Here is a 26,803-nt window from a genome sequence, read left to right on the forward strand (position 1 = left end):
TTTCTGTTAACGAATGGGACTTATTGTCAGAATATTTTCTAAACCGATATAAACACAGACGATGTATAGAACCTGTTACTTATATTTACCGACTTCCGTAACTGAGTTGAATATGGTTTCCAGAGTTACCACCATTAAATATAGACTGCGCTGCAAAATCACTATTCACGTGATCGGTACTTTAATTTCCATGGTACCAAATTTCATTAGATGCTAGATTTTATTTATTAATAATGTTAATATCCAGAATGACAAAGAAACTGGATAGAATTAAAAAATTCGTAAAAATAATTAAGATTGAAATTGAAATCGATGTCAGAAATCAAGGTTACATCAAAACCATACTATGGAAGGAGTCGAGGGCGCGCTCTACAAATTTTTATCCTTGAATACTTTTCCTACATTTACTCGTATATTTATGTATACTTCATTTTTATTTATACGTTTATACTTATTTATTTCGTGAATTCGTACACTTTTTATTTTAGACAATGGTTAGAAGTGAAAGAGCAAAAGACCGAGTCGGTAACGGTTCACTTTCACATTATCGATAAAGTGACGTAATATTGTTCTGTATGTTTTTTTAGCCTCATTGTTTGAATTTTCTTATCAAACTAAGAAATACTGAAATATCTCAACCAATAATGCATGTAATCAATGTTATGAGTCGGGTTTCTCTGCTTTGTACATATGTTACGAATACACGAGCCAAGCAGGTGATGTATAATATATAACCATCTGTTCACAATGTTTTGATATTTGTGTATTACAATTTTAAAAAGATAGGTTTCTTGTATGATCTGGTCAGATAAATCGAGAGATGAGTTTCTAAAGATCAAGGACAATATAAGAAGTTACCGTGCGAAAGAAGCCTTTCCCTTACGATATTTTTCTCAAGCGAAACGATACATTTTAGCAGACGATACCTATCGAATATAAATTACTTTCATGAATCTAGTGAAAATAGCGAACGAAGCGTAACAAATGTCTACCTTAATTATCGAATGCAGAATAAGACATGTTACAATCGACACGATCGATGGAAATTAACACATTCCCGTCGATCCGCTTGGATTTTTCGTAATTTAACTAATATTTCCGTACGCTAGTTTGTAAATAATATGTAGTAATGAAAATGTACACGTTTATTACATAACGAAACGCAGCTTAAAGAGTCGACTGACGCGTGACTTAAAACGAGATTCATCGTCGGGAATAGATTCCTATGTCTGAAATCAACGAACAATAGATTCGATCGAAACTTTAATTGGGCGAAACAATTAACATCACTTACTTAAAAAAATCTTTCGAACTGCTGAAAACAAACGAAGCGAACGTACGCTTCAGTTGCAGTCGGGCACACGTAGGTATTAATTCGTTAAAGTTAATGCGTTTCGAACACCCAGTAGAGGAGCTTGACGCAGGTCTGCGCCTGTCAACCAGCAGTTGACCTGTGTATAGTTGACTGTGGTATTTGACCGATCGCGCGGTAATATATATTTCTCTCGTGCGTATTTTTCCCGTATCACCTCGCGAATTCCTCGATATTGGACGAGCCGTGTTCGTACATATGAGGTGATGAGAGAGCCTACGAAGGGCCCAGACTTCGGACCTCCCAGGTGAGACGCGTGAATCACCAAAATATCGCGTCGGGACATAATCTGGGGTAAGGGAGTAGCAACCTCTTGGGGCCAGCGCTGGTCACGTGACCCCTCTGTTTACCAAAATGGTGAACGTCTATGTTTTACAAATGATTCTTGATTCTTTTCAAGATTTGCTCGTTCACCTGTGATAGTCCTATTAAATGGAAACGGGGTTATGGTGGTCATACCGTTAACAGTAATATGTCGTAGGCGAACAGTACCAGCTACTATTGTTATAGTCGAATCGCGTTCGGTTCGGTCACGAACGATTGCAGCGAAAGTTTGAAAGTGACCGTACGAAAGTGTCTTCCGCGTATAATTTCTCGGTAATTCTTAATCGTGCGCGTGAATCGTCGAGATTTACCGTGAACATTTCGAATGCGTTCGCTCACGATGCAATGATTGCCACGTTAATTACGCGATGCCTTAGAATCAATTGACCCCCTGGAACAGTGCTGTTTTTTTTTTCCATTCCGTTTCTAGACGTCAAAATTTCATTGTTCCATGTAATATCCTTAGTGGTAATCATCGTTGCCTTATCTTGTTATTGTTCAGTAACATCAACATATCAATTCTATTTCTTTTGTCAAAGGGGGTGACCGAAGTTCCACAAGGCCTAATTTCGTTAGTGACAATGTTGAATGCACAGCATTACAGGTACAGTCTTTGCGCTGTGTCTTTTACAGAAATTTTTAACCATTTGATGTTAAAATATCAATTTTGCAGCGATTACAGATGATCTCTGATGTAGGTTAGTGCAATCAGGAAGCACTTTCAAATAGGACATCTAAATGTCAAAAGGTGCCCTAGCGTAGCGTTTCATGCTTTGGCATTTTTAAAAATGGCCACGTATCAAGTTGACTACCAGTGGTTAGTCTTTGTTTACAAAATAGATAAATACATAGATTATAAATACGTTCAATACGATGAAAACTGGTTTTAGGGCTTATACCATAATGGATTCATCTAGGATATCCACTTTCCTAATATCGATTTTATTGATAGTCTATGGCAGTTTCCGATCTCTAAATATGGAACAGGAAGCTAGAGAAAGGGAAAGGGAAAGGGAACGTAGTAATTTATTGACTGGAATATTGAGTAACTGTAGCACAGCGAATGCAGATGGTGCTAATGGAAGAGTTCAAACCCTAAATACAATGCACGCTCTTTGTCTACCTCTTGGTGCTTCCATTTCTCTGCTCATCATGTTTTTCTTTTTTGACAGCATGCAAATGCTTGTGGCGATCTGTACAGCTAGTAAGTTTTACATACGTACCTTAGATTCGAAGACAAGTACAATTTGTTATATTTTAATAATTAAGTAACATTATAGGTAATGTAAAACAAATTCTTTATTTGCAGTTGTAGCTACAGTTGCATTGGCATTTCTTCTACTGCCCATGTGTCAGTACATCATTAGACCATGCTCGGATGGTAATAAGATATCCTTTGGAGTTTGTGGAAGGTTTACAGGTGCAGAGTTGCTTTCATTTTCACTGAGTGTGAGTATAGTATGCATCTGGGTGTTAACCGGGCATTGGCTACTCATGGATGCAATGGGCATGGGACTTTGTGTAGCATTTATTGCATTCATTCGATTACCTAGTCTAAAGGTATCCACAATACTGTTAACCGGGTTATTGATTTACGATGTCTTCTGGGTTTTCTTTTCGTCCTATATATTCAGCACAAACGTAATGGTTAAGGTAAGCTTCGCAACATTAGAATCTACAGTAGTACCCACATAAGCGACCACGCTCGGTTACTTCTCAGAATTGAACGGAGATAAGGAAAGAGGATAAGCGCGAGTGAAATACAATAGCTGGCACCCGACACGCTCGATGTTCGAAGCCGCTTGGCTTCTAAGAATTGGTGGGGATAACCGCGGTCACTTATGTGGGCACTACTATACGTGTATATTCTACAATTTATTATAGCATCGATTTTCGAAATTTGTTTGATAATAGGTAGCAACTAGACCAGCAGATAATCCAGTAAATCTTGTGGCTAGGAGGTTGCACTTAGGCGGTGTAGCGAGAGAAGCGCCGAAACTTCCTTTACCTGGAAAGTTAGTTTTTCCTTCTATGCGTCAAGCAGGACATTTTTCGATGCTAGGCCTCGGTGACGTCGTGATGCCTGGCCTCTTGCTTTGTTTTGTATTACGATACGACGCATACAAAAAAACGCAATTGTTACCTGGTGGTTGTGAAACAGGAGTTCCGCCGCCGCGTCACATCAATCGTATTAGTTACTTTCATTGTTCCCTGATCGGTTATTTTCTTGGTTTACTTACTGCTACTGTAAGCTCTGAGGTGTTCAAAGCTGCGCAGCCTGCCTTATTGTACCTTGTGCCCTTCACCTTACTGCCACTACTTACAATGGCGTACTTGAAGGTATTTTTCAAACGAGAGTTTTCGCTTTTATCGTATATTTTTGTGTACACGCGCTAAGCTGTTTAAACACGTTGTTACAGGGAGATTTACGTCGGATGTGGAGTGAACCATTCATATCTCAACAACCTCCTTCACACATGGAAGTTTGACAAGAGTCATGAGTTTCTGTACATTACACATTATGGGAGGAAAACTTTGTATGAATCCTGTTGTCACTTATCATCATGCCCTTATTTTTATCAATGTCATTTACTGTAAGTAATTTTTTTCTATACTCGATACACATCTTTTAATGCCACAATGCAAGTTACAATTATGCATTTGGAAAACGGTGCAAGTGATTTGCAGTGTAACTAAAGGTGTAACATATTATGAAATTGATTTAATGTAATATTAGGGGATGCAACATTAGCAGTGTAAAAGTCTCTTTTTCTAAATTGGAAGACGAGAGTTTTCTAAAATCGTATTTAGAATATTAATCGCTGCAAATACATTGTTGGTATTCTTTTTTGTGACTTGAATTTAATGTTGAGTAAACAAATGGACTATATATAGTAGGTAAAGTAAATGATATCGATTATTGTCTTACAAATTTTGTAACTATACTAAAACGTGTTGTGAGTTACACTTAAAAACAAAAATGCGTTTTTTTTTTTTTAGTTTTATGACGAGATTACCGTACAAATTTTCAATGATTTAAAATACATGTCTCTTTTTTTTTTTTTTTCTACGTTAAACTAATAATGTGTTTACGTATTAATAATTTCGCTCTAACTCCGTTATAAATGTGTGTGATACTCAGTGCAGAAAGTTTCTTTTTAATTTATTGTTCAGTGGATACCAGAATAATTGTATGTAACATGTAGTTATGAATAGAGTAATTTGATAATTATTCGAGGATTTCCACGAAGATCTAGTGAATGTATGTGTGTAGGTTGTGACTTTCTTTTATTTGGGGCTAGTATCGAACAAAGCATCATTTATGCAAACTTGTATATAAATTTTCGTTTTTATAAATTTAAGGGTTAACATTTACAGTTTGTTATTAGGATTAACAGCAAGCACTTCAACTTGCCAAACATCTTGCTAACTTCGTAAAGCACGACCGAAAATTGAAAACAGTCTTAGGAAAGATAAAAGTGGAAGTTGTAAATCTTTCTTATTAAAAATGAATTGCATATTTACGTCTTGATTTTCAAGAACTATCTCGTGATAAGAAAGAGTTTATTATTGCGAAATAGAGTTTTTTAACTAAGCTCTTGCTATGGATAGGCACCAGAAAGACTTTATATGTTTATTTAAAAACAAGACTGAAAATAATATTGTACGAAAGCCAATTTATTATGAGGTCACATAAAAACAATCGACCCCCTTTCGTTTAACTTCTGTTGTATCACTTTACAGTACTATAGATTGATATAATATGATAACATATTATATAATACAATACAATATAATGCAATGCGACACGATTGGAATAACGATTGCTTTCATAATATTTATACAATTTATCGCAGATTATGTGCAAATTAGATGCAGAAACGGGTTAGGTGTTTATTTTTTGCTTTTGTAATACTTCATCCATCGCGTTTAAAAAGTTATATGTATATCTGAATCTTAGTCTGTGAATATATTTTATGGATAAGAATATTTTAAGACTATTAGTAACGTTTTTTAATGTAATCTGTTTTGCACCTAGAAAGGTATAACGGTATTAGAAGCGACAAATTATTGGGTATAGTAAAACGGTATCGATTTAAAGTAATCTAACTTGTACACTTGTATATTGACTTAGAAAGTGAAATTTAATCCATAGTACGGGTGAAAGAAAAAATATTGTAGTTTCAACCTTGATCATTAGCAAAATTTTAACGGCTTGTTTGTCTTAAGCATTTCAGCCTCATTTTGTAATAACAATCGATCGATGTTAAATAGTGTTATACAAAAACTAATGTCTTCGATCCACCTTCAAAATTCATTTATACAATACAAATATTTTTTTACTTACGTTAATGCGACTCATGCGGTTTGAACAATTTATACGAAATATTAATATCTTATACATAGATACTCCTTTTGATACAGTCTAATTAGTTTTTGTATAAAACTGTAATTCTTCCTGTACTTTATTCATTTACCTGTCCATAGCACAAGCAGTTTATCCTTATTCGTTACACACCCTATGGAAGAAATTTTTTACGAGTAAAAGAAATATCTATTTCACTTATAAGATAAAGACACAGGTGATAAAAATATATTTTAATTACTTCCGTTATAAAAACAGAAACGAAGACTTTTTAATCGTCTTTAAGACGGGCGAATCTAATTACGTTTTATTAGATTTCAGAAAGCTTAGGACTCGTTTTATGATTCATTGCGATCATTCTTATTTTTGAACGAATTAACGTACATTGCAATACAGGGTTCATTCTTCTGTAATGTACGTTTTAATTCGTTTCCCTTCCAATGTACATACTATTAACTCTATACATTAATTTTTCATATTGACGATTTCGCGCCAATCCTGTAATTGAATATCCAATTCATTGTATAAAACGACAAATCAATTTTGTAAATTTAAATTAAGCCGAAGGTTTTAATTGAAACAAGTACGTGATTAGAGGTGTTGTGCAATATAAGATACTTTTCATTGTTTCTTATCATTACAGAAAAAGCCTATGAAACACATTTGTAGGAGAACGATTATATTGTGTCTTTGCTTTAATTACAATTCTTCCTTTTGATTCATATCATTTTTTGTACAAACAGAATTTAAATCATATTAATGTAGAAAATATCAATTATAAGATCATAACTTAGTTTATGGTGAAAATGAAAGGTGGATAAAATTATATATTTTCCCTTTTATAGCTTAAGTAACGAGCCGCACTTTGATTAATGAGAGTCTTCAAGTCTGAAAAAAATAATTTATTTGACTAGGATAACAAGTTCTGGAACGAAAGCATGTACATAAACTGAGTACTCGACTGTCCTTCAGTTTTCCCACAAACTAAGTGACAAAATAAAAATCTATATATTAGCGATATGACGTACGATAAAGGCGAAGCAAACAAGAAACACATTTAAAGAAGAATTGAGAATTAAGTCGTAAATAGAACCTAATTAAATGCTAAATAATATAGCTAATATACTAAGAGCACTTTGCTTGTACTGTTGCAATTCTTGACTTGCATGTGTACAGCTATGTACATTTTTATATATAATAAAACACGATCATTTTCGCGTGATCGTGTTAAAAAAAAAAAAGTAAAGTTATCGAATAAACTTGTATGTGTTCTTTTTCTATCACTGTTATGTACATATTAATAGCGTCGTATATATTTTAGTTTAAGTACAATGTTTAATTTCTAACAATTACAATACTATATTACAGAATATGAGTAAACGATGTACAGTCTGGTACGTATTTTAGGAAACAACAATATATTCAGAGCGCAGCTGATATGTATAAGACTCGTGTATTGTGAAGAATGGCAATTTTTTTACAGAATCTGACGTTATTGTACAAGCCTTGCTTATACACTGCTTATACACTGCTTTGCCCCATTGTCACGTTATCTAAATTCCTTTTTATACTCTCTAATTCGTTCATATCAGTCACAGAGGATTCGCACTTATAAACTACCAACGAATGATAGAAGTGAACGGCAAAAGCAATGAACACTACGAGGACGGGGATCACTATGATGGTACTGGCAGTCGCGGCTGTAAAAGAGTAATCCCAAAACTTTACCCAACACAGTATAGCTACTTCCACTAAAAAGAGAAACAGTCCTAACACCGTGGAAAATGCCCAAGCTAATTCTATAAATCCACGCATCCTTTCGTGCGGTGATTCTGTTACGAGCCGTGATACCTGAAGTTTACTGATGGCTTCAATATTAGGCAATAAATACGTGCTTATCATTAAAGCAAAGATATGTACTGATACTAGAACGGTCGTGCAAACGGCGAACATCACAAACAGCCACTCTGGTACTGCAGTTGGCTCGTTTATTTGTAACTCTACCATAGCCACCTGAAAGTTAAGAATAAGAAAAAAAAAAGGATAAAAAGGTGTAAAACACTAATGCCCAAGAAAAAGGCAAGTATTTCCTAGAACTTTTGTACTTTGCTTGTAGCCGTACGTGTTGCGCATAATTACAAACGCGATATCGTTCTTTACGCGTTCTTGTAAAATGTACAAGTCGTTCGACGAAATTCTGCTTTGTAATTTAAACGCCATATCGGATATTCAAAAATGAATCGCGTTAACGTCACCGCAAGATATATCCTCAAAGAAAGTGATATTTGTCTTATGTAATCATAGATGAGGTTGAAGATTACACGGAATTGTCGTCCGCGTTCATTTAATGATTTTCAGGAAACGTTGTGTAATCCCTGCTGATTTTCTGATCGTACAACCACAGATTTTCTTGGAACATTAACTCGGTAAAGAATTTCCTACAGTAAAATTTTTTAAAATTTATGCCATCGTATGTACATTTTTCATTTTATAGACAATTGATATATCGATGCATCTTCTTGTACTATTGGTATTTTTTAGTCACGCGTCAGTGTTTCTCAAACTTTACCTTTTTCGCGAAATCCTTTAAACGTACATTTTTTATAAACTTACATAAGGGCAAAACTGTTTTAAAAAATTTATAAAACCCCTTGACGAGAATAAAATATTTTCTTCGGAACGTAATACGTTTTTTTTAGCGTGAAAACTCACGGACCCCGGGGGATCCATGGATCTCAGTTTGAGAAACGCTGGATCGGCTCGTAGGACATGCTACGAAGGAACACGTATTGATTTAATGTCTGTCATCAGTATGTAAATCACACGGTCGTGGCAATATTTCATAGTATCTGATCGTCGTTATTGCAATTAATCCGCCGAATGTACGTTTACAAAAGGAAGTAAATACTTGCCATGGCAAATCCACTTAACAGTTCTGATGTTGTTGCAGTTGCTTTCAGTTTAGCTCTGCTCATGTGAAGTCTTCTCCACGAGAGGCCTTCGGGACCATCTTGATCCTCCGTGTGATGAGAGGAAGGTGTTGCTGGTACCTGTGATCCAGCGCACGTACAGCAGCATGTGTACGGCACGTTGGTTCCCGGTATATGGCTGTTCGAATAGGGACTCGAAAACGGAAGACTGCTCATTGATCTCATATCTAAGGCTACATAACGATTGTGCCTGTTTCTAGGCGATAAAGCTAATTCGCTGTGAGACGGTGATAGCGTGCTCTTTGAATTGTAGAAGGAGTAGCTAGAATCGCTTGTCTGCGCCTGCTTCGTCGCGTAAGCCACAGAAGTCGGCCTCGTCCTTTGACTACCCAAAGCGAATTGACTAACATCAATCTGGGTATACTTGTTCAACTTTCCCGGTATCTCCTCGGTACTTTTGTGCGCGGAGAAGGTATTCCTTCTCCCAAACTTCTCATTCGTTGCTCTTTCATCATAATTATTACCACTGTTCCTGTTTGTAGTATCCTTATCGACGACCGATCCGTGATTATTGTTCGACATGGTGCCCTTTTTACGTATCCTGTTTCTTTCTAATTTCCGCGACACCGGAACACCGACGCCTGTTGCCAAGTCTCACCCTACGTCATCGATGCACCTCCGGCTGCAAGAAGAGTCAAAGAATCGTGCCACGGTTTTCATCAACATTCAATGTTATCATTGTTCCCTTCCCAACGGATCCAGTCACTGCAGCCATACGTTTACACAATCACAGCTGCGATTATCATATACGCTCTTGCCACTGCGTTCCATGTCTTCTGTCTGTTAGTTCAAAAAACGATACTGTGATTTTTTTATTAATAAAGAGAAATGAAATCGGGGAATATGAGAAACACACTTATCGGTTTTATACTCTGCAGGCAGAATCAACGACACAGAGCGCATTTCTCAGGACGGTTCCTCGGAGCCACTGAACGGACGTGGAATGGTGCACCGTTTCGTACAAGAGTCTCCCGGACGGAAACGGAGTATCTGCAAGTCTCGGTGGTAGAACACTGACCGAAGGCTGGCATCGCATCGTCGCGAAACACACATGACGTACCCGTTTGAATCATAACAATAGTATTAATTGCCTTCAAGCCATATCGGCTACATAATAACCGACTATGTGGCCTTAACGTTCGTGTGCGCTACCGATTCTCTGTGTGTGCACGTCTCTCCTCTCTCACGCGTTTACTGAAAGACGCGTCCGCGGCCAATGACGTTTCTTTTCTGGCCTTTGCAGCGAGATAAGGTAATCGCGGGGAACGATCTGGCCAAGTATCCAGACATCGCAAGAATGCAATCAATTTACGATTAAAGGGAAATCCCATCGAGCGGCTCTCACTTTTACCGTGCGTATTTTTCTATTCTTTTTTTTTTTTTTGTTTCAACCACGCTCGAATTTTTGCGTTTGTCAATTTGGACAATCAACGATCTGGTTGGAAGATTTGTTACGATGAATCATAACACGTGCTATGCGCTGATTCAGCGATGATTTTCTATTTTTTGCCTGTACGAACAATGTTTCGCATCAGAATATTCTGTTGGCATATTTAGTATATAATTGAAAGCATTGAATAAAATTACTGTAAATATACCGGTAATTATTCAACGCGAAGCTTAATTACAATATCCATTAGATGAGTCTTGAAAAGTTGTTCGTCTTAAACGCTAACCCAGACTCTACCACCCTTGGTTGTTGGAAAATGCATGATTTTGAGGTAACACGTGGAAACTGAAAATCCTAGAATGTTCAATCTGGCTTTGGAAGATAGAGGATAGTTTCCTGAATATATTTACCGCGTGTGTCGTAACAAAATATTGCGAATGGCTAGTGGAATTAAAAAGACGGATACAATACGCATACTTTTTACGCGTTACTTTCACGTTTTGTCGAAAAGTTTTTTCTCTAGCACGAATTTGCTGTACATTGTCGGTTTCTATAGTCATTTCTGTAGAGGAAACCACAGAGAAAGTGTCTAAATGGTTTGTAATTCGAACAGATCGAGAAAAGATCAGTTTGGAACTTTGAAGCGAGTCGGACGGTGTTTTGCCGCCATGCGGCCATCGCTCGTTTGCCTCGACTCAGTGCCGTAGCTACGTTTAATCGACGCCAATAGTAGGTATCGTCCAATCGAAACTCACTTTCTATCTGTATAATTAAGAAGAACTGATTGCTTTCAAAGGACTCAGTATCTAGGAAACTTTGTTCTATCTTACAAGACAAAATTGAACTATCTAGCTTTATATTTTTCAGAAACTGAGGGCGATAGAGGAATTTTCTGTTTTTTAATTTGACATGTGGATATCGTAGAATACGAAATGTGGTTTTATTTGCTGAACATTGGTAACACCGGTCGAAATGTATTTGAATTCGTCTACATTTTTTAGCCTTAATGGTCAATGTGGAACAATTGGAATTAGCATTGCGATATTTGTATTAGGAGTTTAACGTGTAAGGTTGACGTATTTTTCTTCAATAAATATTGAACGTAGTGCTCATATTTATGTTATCGTGAGCTCGTAAATTACAACTCCGGGATCACACTGAGGCCTGCGCTTTGCGTTTACAAGTGACACAAGTATTTTCTTCGTGTGCCCGTACGCAGATAAGTGGTTCGCGATGCGCGTGGGAGACATTGAAATGCTCGGGAATCACCGACGGAAAAACCGTTTTCGTTCGTAACCGCATGGCAGAGGAGGAACAACAACGTTATTTACGAAAGACCGGCCACTCTGACTGCCGCAAAGCGTTGCTTCGTGTCACGTTATCGTAGGGATGGCGAAGCGTGCGTTAATTATTGCGCCCATGTGTTAAAACTTTATTTTTGAAACTCTAATCTTTTTGCTACGCGCAATAAAAAACATATCGGATCTGGTTACTCAGCAACGCAAAGACGTCTGGTAACATATGTATAAACGCGTCTTTTCAACGTCATTAGTCAAAACGACAAAGGTCTTTAAGACGTCATATCTTGGTTACTGAGCGATTAACTTTGTCAATTTCTGAAAAATGTATTACCACTACAGATTTCTAAGTAGCGCAGAAATCGTTTGTACATACAGTATGTAATTGTAATGTGAGATAACTCTTTTGTATCTTCTTTCGTAAAATACTCTCTCGAATGAATTGGAAGCTATTGAAACGCAGTGTAAAAACAATTGCGTAGTGCAAAAGGTTAACTAATGGCGCACAGTGTTATTGCATTCGGTATACTATGATACGACTGAAGAACGCTTGGTACATCGGAATACACTATACTACTCAACCATATTTGTTTGAACAAAATGTTAATGTTTCTTAAATTTGAAACGCGAAAAGGATTTTGTTTCTAATTTGGTCTCGTGCCTCTAATTGTATCGCGTGCCATCTTTGGCGCGCGTGCCGCACGTTCGCCACCCTGGCCGTTATCGGGTTTTACACGTGCGAGCAAACGGATAATGTTTGCCGTTGTAATGCGCACCACAATTGTACTTGTTACACTTGCTCCATCCATGAAAAGTCTTTCATGTCTGACAGTCGGTTCGCGTGTTTAAACATGCACCGTCTCCGAACACATTTATCTATCTTTGTTTGTATTGTGTGCAACAGGAGACCGACTAGGCAGAATGGGTGGCAAGGAGCCGTGCGAATGTGTGTCATCGAGGATTTACAGGAAAAGTTTTATCGCGCCGCGCCTCATTTGCATATGTAATTGTACAGACAATTTAGTAGGAATTGTGTATCCACGGTAACGTCGCAAAACAAGCAGAAGCATTTTCACCTGCCTCGGAAATTGATCTTTGTTAATATTACGTGAATTGTCGCGCGAAATTAGAGTATCTCGAGTTACCTTGATGCAGCTGCGCCGCAGAGAACTAGGAATTCGAGACTGAGATCTAAATAAAAGGAAGATAACGAGACAGAGAAAGTTTCTCTTTTCCTTTCACAGCTGAACTGGTTTTAAGTTAAAGTCGAAACTGTACGCGTAGAATAACGCTATTTTTCGATTGTCTGCAACGGATCTAAAATATATACGGTTATAAAGAAAAAAATAATGTTATGTAAACATAGATTAACTGTGTTTACTTTCTGTGGTCGTCAAAAGTAGCACAATGTTCTTGGTACTCGTAGAAGCAACTAATACTCCATTTCAAAATGTTTAATGTTTTTTGAAATCTATTAATATTAAAGAATGATACACATTTTTGTTCTTTAGCAAATAAACCAATTAACGGTACGTATAATGTAAAATTCCCATAGTTTTCACAACGTTAACGGTGCTTGCGCCTGTAGCAATGCAACGCGCGATTTGTTTGCATCTTCGCTTAACAGGTTGCATATTTTGCAGTTTAATCATACTTACTCTCCGATCGGATAAAATATTTCGTAAACAGTTCTCAAAGCATCGTACGCATATCGTATTAATTAATGTGTCGTTCCTAAGAGCATAACATAGCCGCATTAATATTTGTCGGCTAGAGTTATTTGTGAGAACGTTCCAGACATTTGTTGAAACATCTTGTAGCAACTGAGCAAGCGCAAGCGCAAACCTCTCCGTAACGTGTAACTCCTGCATAGTTTAAAGGTCTGGAGTATACTGCGTGTTTGGTTAACCAGAGCTAGCGAAATGTCTGCCTGTTGTGCAGTTTCATAATTTGTGCGTTCGTCCGAGCCTTGTATATATTCTAAGTGTGCAAAGAGAGAATTTAACAGACTGTTCGTCGTGTAATATTCGTTAAAGTCGCACACGCGCAACGGTTTGCTCGCAGCGATCAAGTGGGGAAACAATAACAAACAATGGCGCAGGGCTCTGTATGATCTTTCTCGAAGTGTGTATCGGGTCGGACATTGTAAAGCGTATCGCGGATAAACGTATCGCCGTGTAACAGTCCAGATTTTCTTCGTGAACATTTACGTATCGTTTCGCCTAAGCGTGACGTATTTTCCGATCGAGTTGTATCGAGCGGAGCAACGGAGGTTAGCGTCTGGCATACGGTTCAAGGATTCAAATCGTATGACGACCGACTGTTTCGAGACGCGTTTATCACGCGCCTGTTCTTTTTCTCCGAGGCTTGTGCCAAAAGACGTACGTTGCGCAACATAAATACGTTTGTGACATTCTTTGGGAAGTATTGTTTGCCGCAACGCTAATTCGGAGTCCAAGTGGAACGGTCTCTTGAGTTCTTGGTAACTCTAAATGACAGTAGGCACCTCATTATTTACAAATTTCACGTATTGATTTAAGAAAAAAGATAAACAAGATACTCTATGAAAGATAACATTACTGTTGCTAAGAATTTTGGTCTAATTTTGCACACATTGCATTTACATAAGTAGTCGGAACTTGTAATTACATAAGTAAACTTATTGCGTTAAAGCCATTGAGACCATATTATCGGAACTGATATTATCGGTCTAGCATTGTTTCTGACTATGGTAACATTGACCATGCAGCGCGAAATGTATTCTCTTTCGAATCAGACTGCAATGGGAGGAGTGAATCTTCATACGCCTCCGTCGATATTTCAACATATGATGGGACAGCAGAATGTTCCCCAACAGCCTGCAATGTGGATGCAAATGCCACAAGTACCTCCAATGACAATACCATGGAGCGTGCCCTCCTTAAACCAACAAGAATTAGTCAGATTTACTGGTGAGCAGAGTTTTAAACCGATCATCCATCAGAAAAGAAAACTAGAAGCTGTTGATTTATTAGACGCGTAAGTAATTTAATAGTATGTAATAAAATATTGCGGAAAGGATCTTTACCTTTGTAAATAGCCTCTAATAAATAATTACTGTATTACAGAAGGCAGACAAAACAATTTATAACGGAAGACAAAATGACTGCTCATTTCAAAGAATTGCATATCAGTCCAAATTATCAGCCGTCGTCGCCGGTACCGTCAACGTCAACGGCTGATTCGCAGTCAGCTTCTGCCAGAGAACTAAATATGGATCTGGACATAGGTGCAACGAGTACGGTAGACGCGGATCGAATAAAATCTGGACATTGCAGATTGGTGCTTTCGGAGGAATTGAAGAAATTGCAACCAGAACCTCTTCTTCCATCTTCGTTGTTGTCTAAATTGTAAGCAGAGAAGTCTATTTTCATAAAAAAAATGCATATGCAGTAAAATTCCGATTATCCGAATTACCCTGCATTACGATATCGTTGCTTGTAAAAATGAAGAAGATTAAGCTTTACAGTTTTTCCCTTTCAGGGAGAGGCCCTCCATGGCTCTAGTTCTTTGGGAACCGCCGTGCAAACACCTTCGCATTTTTCCAACGAGAGACCTGGCTACTACCACCCCCAATGCGTCCGACGACAACAACAATAATAACAATAATAATAACGATGCCATTCCCGACTTGAATCAAACGTTATCGAGTAACGCGTCAGTTTACGAGCCGATGGAATTATGAAGGTAATTTGTCAGCAAGTTTCTTATTTCTGTATATTGCTGGACGACGGGGTAAATGATATTGTATTCTAAAATGTACGTAGATTATGAGGAGGGTGGGAAGATATGTCATGCCTTTTATTTTTTATCCAATATGCTTTGTGTAATATTTTGTGAAGTAACGAAGGTATAAAGCCTTTTTTTTTTATTGGGCGAATACACTCTATATCGGGTAGTTAATTATGCAGTGAGAATCTGTTGCTGTTATGTTTTAAGTTGGAATGTATTTGTTGCGTTTCGCAAAGTGTGTAACCACTTTAATACGTTCACGCCGGGATGAACTACTGTGGACTTTTGTCTGATTTTTTGTTAAAAAAATTAGGAAAAAAGTTCGTAAATTCGGGAATAACAATGTCCGTTTTTGTTTCGAGTATCTTGTATTAACAAAAAAAAAAATACACCGATTGGACAAACGACTTCGTTCTGGTGGAAGGAAGTACAAAGTAATAGAGCCGCCCATCGTGAGTGTATTAACTGAGTAAGCGTAAACTGGTTATTATAAATTATATATAATTATAATTTGTGCGTGTAAACTGGTTGAAAGGAAAAATGTGTCTTTAGCAAATGCGTTCAGAAGTTTAATATTGAATTCAGTATTATTGTAATTATCATCGTTAACGTGTTAAAAAAGTGTCACGTCGATACTGTTCGTGACATTACTGTTTGATCTGTACAAAGTTTGTATCCATCATTTATTTCGTTGTGATTGAAATTCTAGTGTAATACGAATGCTATGTTAAAATTGGAATGCACAAGGAAAGAAAAGTGATTTTTACCGAGGTAGTTTTTATTTCTACACTGTATGTGCACAATTTAATATTAAGTCCAATATATGAATTCGATTTGCTGTATGATCGATCGTTATAGCAATAGTTTGTCATGATCAATGCGTTCTGTATGTGTGACGATTTTGCATAAAACATGACAACGTTACATTAACATAGAGTTTTTCATTTATTCATGATCGATGGAAAGTACAGAAAAATAATACGCTTTGCTAAGAAACGAGAAATATAATTTAGTTTCTCACGATATGCCCTTCTTGTATATTAAGCTTTCAGAGGGTCCAAGACGCAGATGTTCTTTAAACGTTTCCTCGTCTTCTAGAGGTTCACCGTTGATCGCTGCTGCAATTTTCGGGTTATCCAGCATCGTGACATGGTCGCCTTCGATTGTGTGTACAATTACCTTTCCATAAGTTAACTGAAAAAAAAACAGATGAGAGATTTTTCATAGGAAAATAATGAAACGCTAATATAATAACGCGTGCATTACCTTGCTCAGTCCGTAAGTTGGCTCCATCGGTACAAGCGACGTTGTTGGTTTCAGTAACGTGATAGGTGTTCTAAGAGGTTGCATAGAGTCACAGTCATAGATGTCTACAGCGCATTGACGTTTATACAGGAACGTAGCAATTGCTTTTTGAGCCTCAGGAGAGTAAATTTCTTTAATTTCAGGGGGTGCATGGGTCACTAATTTGTCTAACTTTTCTTCCCAAGTGCTGCATTTGCTCAATTCCATTTTGAGCTGAAAAAATATATACGTACGTCAGTCACGCGAAAGATCTTTGGGAAAATATTTCACTCAAAGAAAATAGCTCACCTCTGCGATGGTAGCCGACTTGGCGACGGCCAATATGCCAATTAGAAGATTGTTTTCGAAGTCTGCGATCGAAGTTGCAAAACCATGCTTAAGCGTTAATGCTTTCATGTAATCGGGCGATCCGTCGATCAGTAGAAGTTTACCAACGAAGGCATGAGCTTCTAATCTCCTAACGAGCTCGATAGCTATCATCGATCCGAACGAGTAACCCACGATAACGAAGTCACTTCGGTGTTTACTCCTTTCTAAAACATACTGGAGGAAGGTGGAATTGTATTACTCGTTTAGAGAGACTTAAGTCGTCGGTAGTTTTAGTGTTAGTATCATGTGAAAAATTGTTGTTTTAGATATGCACAGGCAAAAGACGATCGGCCATTTCCTCCACGGTCAGTCCCGTATCGTACGTTCCCATCTGTAAACAGGTGGCGGGGACCTTTAATTTCGGCACTAACGAATCGAAGACCACAGCGGCTCCTTCGATGCCCGGTATGAGGAATACTTCGTTCTTTTTTTCGTCAGTTTTCGCGGAAAGTTCTACGCAATAATTGGTTTCCAACATCGACACATTCACTGTTAGCAACAACAGCTCCATGCCGGTCAAGTTTTCCGTTCTGACGACAGTTTTCGCGGCCTGTGTTTTTGGTTTCTTGGAGCCTTTCGCGGACATCTCCACAAGCTTGGCTACGTTTAGGGTTCGTATATCCTGCGGAGTTAGGAACACCTCGAAGTCTCGCTCCAACATTTGTTTTATTTCCACAGCCATCATGGAGTCCATTCCAAGTTCGGCTAACGTCGCATTCTGACTGACGCCCTTAAGATCCTTTATACCTGCGTTAGAAAAAAAAGTTACAGACTAGACAAGATCGTATCGAATGTTCCTACTTTAGTTTAAACAAAACATAACAAATGTATAGTGTCTCTTATCTTGTCTCTGATTGTAGGTAATAGTTAAGAATGATACTGACTCATAATGTTCAGTACTGCCTCAAGAACGTTGCTAGCTTCGCTGGCGCTAGGGCGTTTCTCCGCCACGACCATGCTAGAGACTATCGGTCGGCTTTGCGTCAGGAATTTCTCCAGCTCCTCCAGACACGACGATATCATCTGCTGCAGGGTTCCACCGACCACCAGTTGTTGTTTGTTCTCCAACATCGCGGCAGCTAGACCAACCTCTCCCACGGCTCCCCATTGTATCGCCATGCCCGGTAAGCCTTCTTCCACCCTCCTCTCGCAAATCCTCTCCAGGACCGCATTGCCCATGCCGTAATTCGTCTGTCCCGGGCTACCTCTTCCGCAAGAAAGCGAAGAGAACACTACGAAGTGACGGAGTTTCGGGCAAATCTTCCTCGAAACCTCGTCCAGCTTCTTGGTGATTCCTGCCTTGGGTTTCATGCTCTCTTCGAAGTTCTGCTCGGTTTGGTTCGCGCAGAGGCAGTCCTTCAACAGCGCCGCGAGGTTGAAGATGCCGTCCACCGGGGCCTGCTTCTCCGCGGACTTTAAGATGAATTCGCAGTCGTTGGTCTGAGACGCGTCCACGCCGGAAATGATCAGCACCTTCACGCCGTACGATTTCCACGTTTCTACCCTCATCCGTTGATAGCCGTCCTTCACGCCGGTACGCGAGATTATCACCAAATTCTTGGCGCCGTGAAGCACCAACCAGTCGGAAAGCTCCAGTCCCAGTCCGCCCAAGCCACCGACGATCACGTAGCTTTTGTTTGGCATGGCGTGGAACCGCGGGCAGGCGAGTACCGGTGTGTTGAACGGCTCATTTTCGTCGGCTATTTTGATGAGAACCTGCGGGCAATAGTTCACCATTCATCCGAATATAATATAAAGGACAGAAGACAACGTTTTTCTACTTGGCTGTTATAAAATATTGACACTTATCGATGTTTCTTTGCAGGTACCCACCTTTCCTATATGCTTGCCGGCTGCCATATACCTGAACGCAGACTCTACCTCGTTCTTCCCAAAGCATTTCCTGACCAATGGCTTCAAAACTATCGTTTTCATACGCTCGTTGACTAAATCAAACATTTCTTTTTGAAAGTCAAGGTTTAGGCCATTGATCAAACTGTCCAGCATCACCCCGTGGAAACTGACTTCCTTCAAAAACACTTCCATTCCTAGTTTCTTGTTCAGGGACAGGTCGAATTTACCGATTTCCAGGAAACGACCCCGGTAGCCCAAGCAACGAATTGACGCTTGGAGTTTGTCCTCCGACAATGAATTCAGGACTACGTCGACCCCCTCGCCGTTGGTCTGTTTCATCACCAACTGTTCGAAGCTGGTGTCCCGAGAGTTGCCAATGTGGTCGTCGTCGATGCTGGGGAACATCTCTTTGATGAATTGTCTTTTCTCCGGCGTTCCGACGGTGGTGAAGACCTCGCAGTCTTCGGCGAGGGCTATGTTGATCGCGGCTTGGCCGACACCACCGCTGCCAGCGTGGATCAGGACCTTCTCGCCCCTCTTTAGCTTCCCGAAAACGTAGAAGGCATAAATGACGGTGAAGTATGCGCAGGGAACCGTTGCTGCGTCCTCCAAGGACCATTCGTCCGGCACTGACCACAAGGTGTAATAGCTTGGGACGACAAAGTTTGACACAGCCCTGAAGAACAAATCGACCAAATTAGATTCTCAAACGTGTCTTCGTTACTTATAACCCAGACTTGCCTGCTCTTAGTGAATCCCATCACACGATGGCCGTTGGTGTCTATTCCACTGAACTCGTATCCGATTAAGCAGTCCTTCAACTCTCTCACTTTTGTTATAGACTCTGGCATCAGCTTACCAGTGGCCAACATCACGTCTCTGAAATTTAAGGCGGAGTACACTACTTTAACAAGATCCTTGCTATTTATGTCAGGCTGGATCGAGCCCTGCATCCATTCCAAAGAGCTCAAATCTCCCCTGACCTGTGGAAAAATTCAACATCAATTTTTAAGTAATAATTTAACATTAACTGTTTGTACAGGGTGTTCGGCTACCCCTGGGAGAAATTTTAATGGGAGATTCTAGAGGTCGAGATAAGACGAGAATCAAGAATACCAATTTGTTGATCGTGGCTTCGTTAAAAAGTTATCAACGGTTAAAGTTAATTTGGTATTCTTGATTTTCATCTTATTTTGGCCTCTAGAATCTCCAATTAAAATTTTTTCCCAGGAGTAGTCAAACACCCTGTATATTAAAGCATAAGTATAAGTATATAGCCACCCTTATGTTCACATAGCCATGGGGAACTGGAACATGCTTCAACGGTGGTAAAGGCAAATGTCTGTACGTGCCCCAAACTCTTCCAGGCCGTAGAATATTAATTCCAATATCGATGTCAAGCTGCTTGACGAAGAACGGATCGTTCAGCGAAAACTTGGGACCATTCTCATCCTGAATGATCACGGTCTTTACAATGTCACCGTTCAGCTCCCTCATCAGACATTTGTACAGACCCAGAGTGCCATTTTCCAAGTCACCCTCGGCGACCAAGACCAATCTCACGTCCCTCTCGCTACTCTTCTTTTCTTCTTCTTTTTTCAATACTTCCTTCACTTTGTTCAGCCAGCTGAACTCGTTATTGTTCAAGTATACGACTTCCGTTTTTGATGGGGGAGTTTCCTTCTTTTTCAGAAGCAATAGCGCATGGTCCCCAAGGCTCTTCTCCAACACAACGTTCAGCCTGCACTTCTCCAAGTAGGCGTAAGTATCGTTGTCGACCGTTGCCTCTCGAGTCAATATGAAACCGTGATCATTGGTCGCGAGCAGTAGTCGATTCAGAGAGTCCTGTTTCTTCTTCGTAAAAATGTCGTAGGCGGCTGCCATGAAGACAGTTCCATCTTCCGGTAATTTGTTCGGTTCCACCGTGGTGACGGTCTCGGGAAAAGATAATGTCTTATAACGTTCGGATTCCGCGGCAAGTACCACGCTTGCACGAATCAACGGTAAGTCCCCGAGCACGCGAATGAACGTGGGAGTGAGAATCTCCTCGGTGGAGACGCTGTCCTCGGGATCGATCAGCTCGAGGATCTTCGGGTTGGTCAGCGTATAGTTTTCTAGCGCCAGGTGAGTCGACAACACGATCATTTCGTTCGGCGTGGTTTGAGCTTTATCGCGATTGGCCACGAACTTGTATTCCTCTAAAACTGGCGCCCCCATTGTCTTTCGTCGTTGAATGGCATTCGCTTTCAGACCGCGAATCTCTATGCCTCCGGATATTATTGCGTCGTAATCTTTGTACATGAACACTGGTATATCTATAAAAGAAATCGATAAAATATTTAACAAATATACCAATTTTTAGGAACTGCAAAATAATAATTTAATATTACACGACACGTAAAATAAATAATTAATCTAGCTTAAAATTGTTTCTTCCGAGACTAGGATTTCCAGAAAATCGGGTTTAACAATCCGCTGTTTACGTTTGCATTTACATACATAGTTAAGTATGTCTACTACGGTAGGAACATTGGCATTCTCGATCAATTAACGCACGTCATTAATTACGCATCCGTTGAAAGACCTTAGCGAGTATACATAAATCGGTAATTTATTGGGCACAGTTTTGCAATTACAGTAGCAAGAAACACTGTTTCCACAATTTCAATAACGTAAAGGTCACGCAAACTCAATAGTTCAATTGTTTGAAAATTGAGAAAAATTTGATCGAGGCTTCGTTAAAATGTTATTAAAAAAATAAATTAAAAAGTTTCAAATCATTCTGAAAAAATTATTTTTGGTTGCGGGGGTCAATTACAATCATTTTTGGTGAACAGACATAACGTACCGATATCCTCGTTGAAATTTCGAATCTTATTGTTGTGAGTTTTAACGTCTATCGTCAACTTCTGTATCGCTGTCGGCACGTATAGAGATCTGGTATCCAGTCCGATCAATTTGATTTGCAACATATTGTCCATAAAAGCAGCCCAGTTCTTCATCCACGTGATAGAACCCTTGGAACCACTCAACGACGAGCTCTTTATCGCACGGAACGGTCCGCTGTATTCGTAGCCACGCAGTTTAAACTCCTTGTAGACGTCTTTGGTGGTCAGAGGTTCCTCGTCGTCGATCTCTGGCAACAACTTGGGAGAGATCATCTCTTGCGCGCAATTAGTCACTTTGCGTATCACTCCTGTTACCACGGTCGAAGATCCCTCGGATATTTCGAAATTTCCAGAACCTGAAAGTATTGTAAATATCAATGTTAATAACATAAAACCATTATTAGTTTCCAGGTTCTGGATACCGGTGAATTTACCTCTGTGAACCATCACTGTCAACTTAACGATACCGTCCTTGTTGATAGTAGTCGCGCGTTCAAACCTTATGTCCTCCATTACGACCGATACCTCATCGCAGAGCTTCCCCTCTAACATACTGACAGTTTCCCACACCAAGATCAGGTACCCAGTAGCTGGAACTAAACATCTTCCATCGATTACATGGTGGGCCATGTATTCGTAAAGCTCGTCGTTAAGATCGACCTCGACGATCCTCTCCGACGTGGTTATCTTCAGACGTTGCGAATACATTGGCACGAACCAATCGTCGGAGTGTTCCCACCTGAAAAATTCTCCCATTCGAGTCTCTTCGACAAAAGTTGTTGTTTACAATCTAGTAAAAGCTTGGACCATTAGTCTGGGCTCACCTTATGTTAGGAGAGATCATGGGAGTGCCGCGACTGACAGGATATTGAACGTGTGGGTAGATATTCGCAACCTGCGGTTGCAAACCAACGTTGTACAATTTTCCTAAAGCTTGGATGAAGAACTCGACATTGTTTTTGTGACCCCGTTGAGTCAACGGTACGTTCGACACGTCGGGGCCCAAAGACCTCTTCAAGATGGCCTGTAAGAGACCGTGAGGAGCGATCTCGATGGCTATCGCGTTCGCGGGTATCATGGTCGCAGTCTCCGCGAATAGCACAGAGTTCAACAAATTGTTCGTGTGGTATTCGGCGGACGAGTACTTGGCGGCCGGTGTCGACCATTGACTCTCTGGCACCGACGTGCTCAGCCACTTGGAACTTCGCGGTTTCGGTTTCGGTATCACTTTCTTCAAGTACGCCAAGAGCTTCGGGCCTGCATCCGCGATGTAGCGACTGTGGTAGGCGATGTTGCTGCAAGGAACTTCTTTCGCAAAGATCTTGTTGGCCTGGAACGTTTGATTTTTCGTTTAGACGGACTGAACGGGAACCGTAGAGATTGGCAACGTACCTGCAACTTGGCTACAAACTCTTTCATGGACTCCGCGGGACCACTGATAGTGGTACTGTCGGAACTATTGTGGCACGCCACTTCGATGTCCGGTGGACACATGCCCTTAATTTCATCGTAGCCAAGACCAATCGCCGCCATGGATCCGCGGATCATTTTCGTCTCGATCGACGCCAGGCCTCTGGAATACGCCGAGAGGACCATTTGCTCGGCGGTGAAGCATCCATCGGCATAGGCGCAGCCAAGTTCGCCCACCGAATGGCCAATGATATTGTCGGGTTCTATGCCCACGGATGTCAGCATATCGACCAGACCAATCTATACAATTATTATTATCTATTACGATCGCGTCAGGTTGCAATTAACTGATTTGATAATTTTTCATCCGCAGAACGATGGATCCAAAGTTGACGAGCGTCACCTGAATCGCAGCAATTCCAACGAAGGAGTTTAAAATATTGTCGAAGGTCTTCTTGTCTTTGCTCGTGATGATGTCAACGATATCAACGCCGTGCGGCTTCAAAACCGCGTCGCATTTCTGTATCGCCTTGGCGAAGACGGGGAACCTCATCAGCGACTCGCCTAACGTGTTCAGATATTCAATTAGAATCTCCGATTCCAAACTCTTGGAATGAAATAAAAATGTAGACGTTTTATAGATACCCATGCCAACCCATTGCGATCCCATTCCAGAGAATACGAACCAAATCGGCCTCTTGATGCCCGAGTACTCTTGAATCTCCTTCGGCGGCGTTTCGGATGTTTTAGAACCGACGATAACGTAACCCCTGAACAAGTGACCAGCTATACTTTCGGAATGAATATCTTGCAACAGCCGTATGTATTCTACATCCACCGGTATACTTTCCACCTGTACGATATGCAATATTTTGTATAAGAAGAATGATCAGAAAATTTCTATAGGAATTGTCAATAGCGTTACTTACGGAGTGTAAAAGGGTTTCGACAGCCTCTTCCGTACGACCAGACCCAGTCACGATCCTGGGCAAATCGTCGGAAGGCGCCCCGTTGTTCACTTTCTCTTTCGTGTACGCTTTCAGTAAAACGTGGGCGTTTGCACCACCGAAACCAAAAGAGTTTATTCCGATGTAGCCACCCTTCCACGGTGTTGGTTCCGTGACCACACGAACCTTCCCCTCTTCGAAACATTTCATGCCCTTCATGGGACTTTTGAAGTGCAGATTCGGCGGGAGCAAACCGGTCTCCATCGCGATGATTATCTTGGAAAATGTTCAGAGTTCGATATTTACTTCGCAATATTTAAGGCAAAATTGAGGCGATCAAGCGTCCATGATTATTAAAAGCTCACCTTGGCGATCGAGCAGACGCCGCTGGCAGGTTCGGAGTGTCCCAAATTCGATTTGATAGAACCAATCCAAAGGGGCGAGGTTCGATCCTTGCAGAATACCTTGTCGATGGCGTTGAGTTCCTCGGGATCGCCGACGCTGGTTCCTGTTCCGTGGGCCTCCAAGAAGGACAGGCAGGTCGGTGAGAGTTTGCACTCTTGGTAGAATTCCTCCAAAAGCTTCCTCTGTATCGCGCTGGCGGGGAACGTGATACCCTGCTCCTTGTAACCGTCGCAATTCGACTTTGTGTAGACCACCGTCGCGTAAATTCTTTTCGCGTCCTTCGCCTTTTGCAACAGGATCACGCTCACGGCTTCGCTGCGCACGTAACCGTTGGCTCGAGCATCGAAGGACTTGCAGCGACAGTCCGTGGACAGCACGCCTGTAATCGGAGTAGTTTTACTGTTCTGGTAAACGGGTAACTAACTTGGCATTAAGGAATTTTAATAATGTCTTTTCTTCGCGTTCAGTTTTGATCTGTCTAACGTGTGCTTTATCTGTTCCCAACTAGGTAGAACTCAAAAAGCTATTTATTACCAAGTCGCGCGAATTGGAGCGACACGTAGGGATGAAGACAGAGATTCGAGCCTCCGACGATTACTTTGTCGCATATCCCCGTTCGTATCATTCTGTAGGCCTGGTCCATGGCCACCAAGCTGGAACTGCAAGCTGTGTCCATCGAGTACGACGGACCGTGCAGATTCAGGAAGTAAGAAATCCTGTTGGCCAACATGGCTCTGCTGCAGCCAGTGATACCAAAGCCGTTCGCCTTAAACGCAAATACAGTTTTAAAGTAAAGGAAAGTAAAGAGGTTTGATTATGTTCTGTGTCGCGTGCGTTCAACCTGTAATTTTTCGTAGAACCAGGTCTTCTCCGACTCGCTGATACAAGAGCCAATGACAACACCTGTGTTGCTTCCTCGTAAGTCTTTCGGATTTATTCCTGCGTCGATGATCGCTTCGTAAGTGTGCTCCAACAGCATCCTGCACATTGGATCCAGTGTATGGGCTTGCTTGTAATGGACACCGAAGAAAAGCGCGTCGAACTTGCCCAAGTTCGTCACCTTCCCGCCGTCCCTTGGAATTTCCGCGTGATCTGTCCAAATTATAAACTTTCATTCCCTATTTCCTATACATAGAAGTAGCTTTTGCAGTATCAGTAGGCTTTAGTAGGTTTTAATGTAAACACGAACATGTTTTTTTCAAACTTGGTCGTCGGTCGTACTCGATAGGGGAATATATAATTTAAATTGTGAGTCACCAGCTCTTTACGTTTGTGTACGTGTTTAACAAAGGTCTGTGTGTCACTTTCTCCTCCTTGCATATCGCATAATTCACGATCGGCAGTTGTTATGCGCATTCGAGGCGAGGAAAGTTTATTAAAATTTACAAGAAATTTGAAAATCTATTACAGTTTGCAAGAAACTTCCGTGACGTAAATCACAGCTCGAATCCATTAAATGCTTTCCATATGTCTGTTAATGTTACGTTTCAATTCTACAAAATATTAATTGCCGTTTCTATAAAATTTTAGAACAATCCTCTGCCTTGGAAAGATTATCGAAAATGTACTTTCAACACGTGTAACTAAATAATTTGACCGTTCACTGTAGTATAAGGGATCTCTTAATCTACATCAAAATCCGAAAGAATCACCTAGCCTCCATCGCGAATAGTTATCAGTGATGAGGTCCACTTTGTTCATCAGATTTTCCTTCAGCTGTGCCACATTCTCGCTCAATGGGAATCTGCCAGCAATTCCTGAGATTACCACTTCCTCCCCAGGCGGTGGTGAAGCGTAATTCACCTTCGTTGGCTCTATTTCCATGTTGTAAGATCTCTTCTTCCCCTCCTTCAGGAAATTCTTCTACCTTCTTCTTTTTCTTCTTCTTCTTCGATTGGCGTTAAATTTTCTCGACTGTCTTGTACTTGAGTACTCGACGCAGAACGATCACGAAACAACGAAACTTCTGGCTGAGTGTTTTCGGGAGAATAATTGATCAGTAGTCACAAACCATTAGTATTGAAACCACTCACGCAACTGAAGAATGAAGGAAACGAACAAGGACTTCTTATAACAACGTTATCCCCCACTATCAGGGGTGGCAGTGATAGTGA

General features: G+C 40.4%; 4 protein-coding genes across 9 annotated transcripts; 2 read left to right on the forward strand and 2 right to left on the reverse strand.

Annotated features, from left to right (window-relative positions):
• Positions 1–1,476: 1,476 nt before the first annotated feature.
• LOC122396315 (signal peptide peptidase-like 3) lies at positions 1,477–5,399 on the forward strand. 4 transcript variants are annotated; one of them, XM_043394599.1, is made up of 7 exons: positions 1,477–1,619; positions 2,236–2,300; positions 2,370–2,513; positions 2,587–2,900; positions 3,006–3,349; positions 3,611–4,036; positions 4,117–5,399. In XM_043394599.1, the coding sequence occupies exons 3-7, from the start codon at positions 2,485–2,487 to the stop codon at positions 4,183–4,185; spliced, it is 1,182 nt and encodes a 393-aa protein (XP_043250534.1). In that variant the 5' UTR covers positions 1,477–1,619; positions 2,236–2,300; positions 2,370–2,484; the 3' UTR covers positions 4,186–5,399. The 4 variants fall into 4 exon arrangements, with proteins under 4 accessions (XP_043250534.1, XP_043250535.1, XP_043250537.1 ...); XM_043394600.1 differs by having other exon boundaries at positions 1,601–1,666; XM_043394602.1 differs by lacking the exon at positions 1,477–1,619 and adding an exon at positions 1,826–2,164.
• Positions 5,400–5,414: 15 nt separating this feature from the next.
• Positions 5,415–10,385, reverse strand: LOC122396316 (calcium release-activated calcium channel protein 1-like). The gene is made up of 3 exons (XM_043394604.1): positions 9,909–10,385; positions 8,975–9,832; positions 5,415–8,075 (listed from the first exon to the last, which is right to left on the reverse strand). Exons 2-3 carry the CDS (start codon positions 9,572–9,574, stop codon positions 7,584–7,586), a joined length of 1,092 nt encoding a protein of 363 aa, XP_043250539.1. The 5' UTR covers positions 9,575–9,832; positions 9,909–10,385; the 3' UTR covers positions 5,415–7,583.
• Positions 10,386–13,551: 3,166 nt separating this feature from the next.
• LOC122396380 lies at positions 13,552–16,311 on the forward strand. Of its 3 annotated transcripts, XM_043394710.1 has the most exons (4): positions 13,552–14,238; positions 14,517–14,758; positions 14,848–15,129; positions 15,263–16,311. In XM_043394710.1, exons 1-4 carry the CDS (start codon positions 14,233–14,235, stop codon positions 15,462–15,464), a joined length of 732 nt encoding a protein of 243 aa, XP_043250645.1. In that variant the 5' UTR covers positions 13,552–14,232; the 3' UTR covers positions 15,465–16,311. The 3 variants fall into 3 exon arrangements, with proteins under 3 accessions (XP_043250645.1, XP_043250644.1, XP_043250646.1); XM_043394709.1 differs by lacking the exon at positions 13,552–14,238 and having other exon boundaries at positions 14,253–14,758; XM_043394711.1 differs by lacking the exon at positions 13,552–14,238 and having other exon boundaries at positions 14,253–14,758; positions 15,249–15,372.
• Positions 16,312–16,437: 126 nt separating this feature from the next.
• LOC122396376 (fatty acid synthase-like) lies at positions 16,438–26,742 on the reverse strand. Its single transcript, XM_043394703.1, has 19 exons — positions 26,342–26,742; positions 25,531–25,781; positions 25,224–25,455; positions 24,650–25,068; positions 24,267–24,560; positions 23,983–24,190; positions 23,741–23,901; positions 23,320–23,637; positions 22,752–23,257; positions 22,362–22,666; positions 21,888–22,283; positions 20,321–21,354; positions 19,781–20,022; positions 19,019–19,715; positions 18,070–18,901; positions 17,460–17,932; positions 17,105–17,359; positions 16,778–17,029; positions 16,438–16,705 (listed from the first exon to the last, which is right to left on the reverse strand). Exons 1-19 carry the CDS (start codon positions 26,511–26,513, stop codon positions 16,529–16,531), a joined length of 7,224 nt encoding a protein of 2,407 aa, XP_043250638.1. The 5' UTR covers positions 26,514–26,742; the 3' UTR covers positions 16,438–16,528.
• Between the last annotated feature and the right edge of the window lie 61 nt (positions 26,743–26,803).

The sequence above is a fragment of the Colletes gigas genome, unplaced genomic scaffold (genome assembly GCF_013123115.1).
Source record: "Colletes gigas isolate AHSC1104 unplaced genomic scaffold, ASM1312311v1 Colletes_gigas_Sc00007, whole genome shotgun sequence".
In the NCBI taxonomy this organism is placed as follows: domain Eukaryota; kingdom Metazoa; phylum Arthropoda; class Insecta; order Hymenoptera; family Colletidae; genus Colletes; species Colletes gigas.

What these genes read in the sequence shown, in the direction of transcription:
- LOC122396315 (XM_043394599.1), top strand. Translation starts at nt 2,485, where the DNA reads ATGGCCACGTATCAAGTTGACTACCAGTG. An exon ending in TATCAAGTTGACTACCAGTG is followed by an intron (nt 2,514 to 2,586) that starts GTTAGTCTTTGT and finishes AACTGGTTTTAG; the next exon opens with GGCTTATACCATAATGGATT. An exon ending in GCACAAACGTAATGGTTAAG is followed by an intron (nt 3,350 to 3,610) that starts GTAAGCTTCGCA and finishes GTTTGATAATAG; the next exon opens with GTAGCAACTAGACCAGCAGA.
- LOC122396316 (XM_043394604.1), bottom strand. Translation starts at nt 9,574, where the DNA reads ATGTCGAACAATAATCACGGATCGGTCGTCGATAAGGATACTACAAAC. An exon ending in TGTTAAGTGGATTTGCCATG is followed by an intron (nt 8,076 to 8,974) that starts GCAAGTATTTAC and finishes CTTAACTTTCAG; the next exon opens with GTGGCTATGGTAGAGTTACA.
- LOC122396380 (XM_043394709.1), top strand. Translation starts at nt 14,469, where the DNA reads ATGGTAACATTGACCATGCAGCGCGAAATGTATTCTCTTTCGAATCAG. An exon ending in GCTGTTGATTTATTAGACGC is followed by an intron (nt 14,759 to 14,847) that starts GTAAGTAATTTA and finishes ACTGTATTACAG; the next exon opens with AAGGCAGACAAAACAATTTA. An exon ending in TCTTCGTTGTTGTCTAAATT is followed by an intron (nt 15,130 to 15,262) that starts GTAAGCAGAGAA and finishes TTTCCCTTTCAG; the next exon opens with GGAGAGGCCCTCCATGGCTC.
- LOC122396376 (XM_043394703.1), bottom strand. Translation starts at nt 26,513, where the DNA reads ATGGAAATAGAGCCAACGAAGGTGAATTACGCTTCACCACCGCCTGGG. An exon ending in ATCGCAATGGGTTGGCATGG is followed by an intron (nt 23,902 to 23,982) that starts GTATCTATAAAA and finishes TGAACACGTTAG; the next exon opens with GCGAGTCGCTGATGAGGTTC. An exon ending in TTGGAATTGCTGCGATTCAG is followed by an intron (nt 23,638 to 23,740) that starts GTGACGCTCGTC and finishes ATAATTGTATAG; the next exon opens with ATTGGTCTGGTCGATATGCT.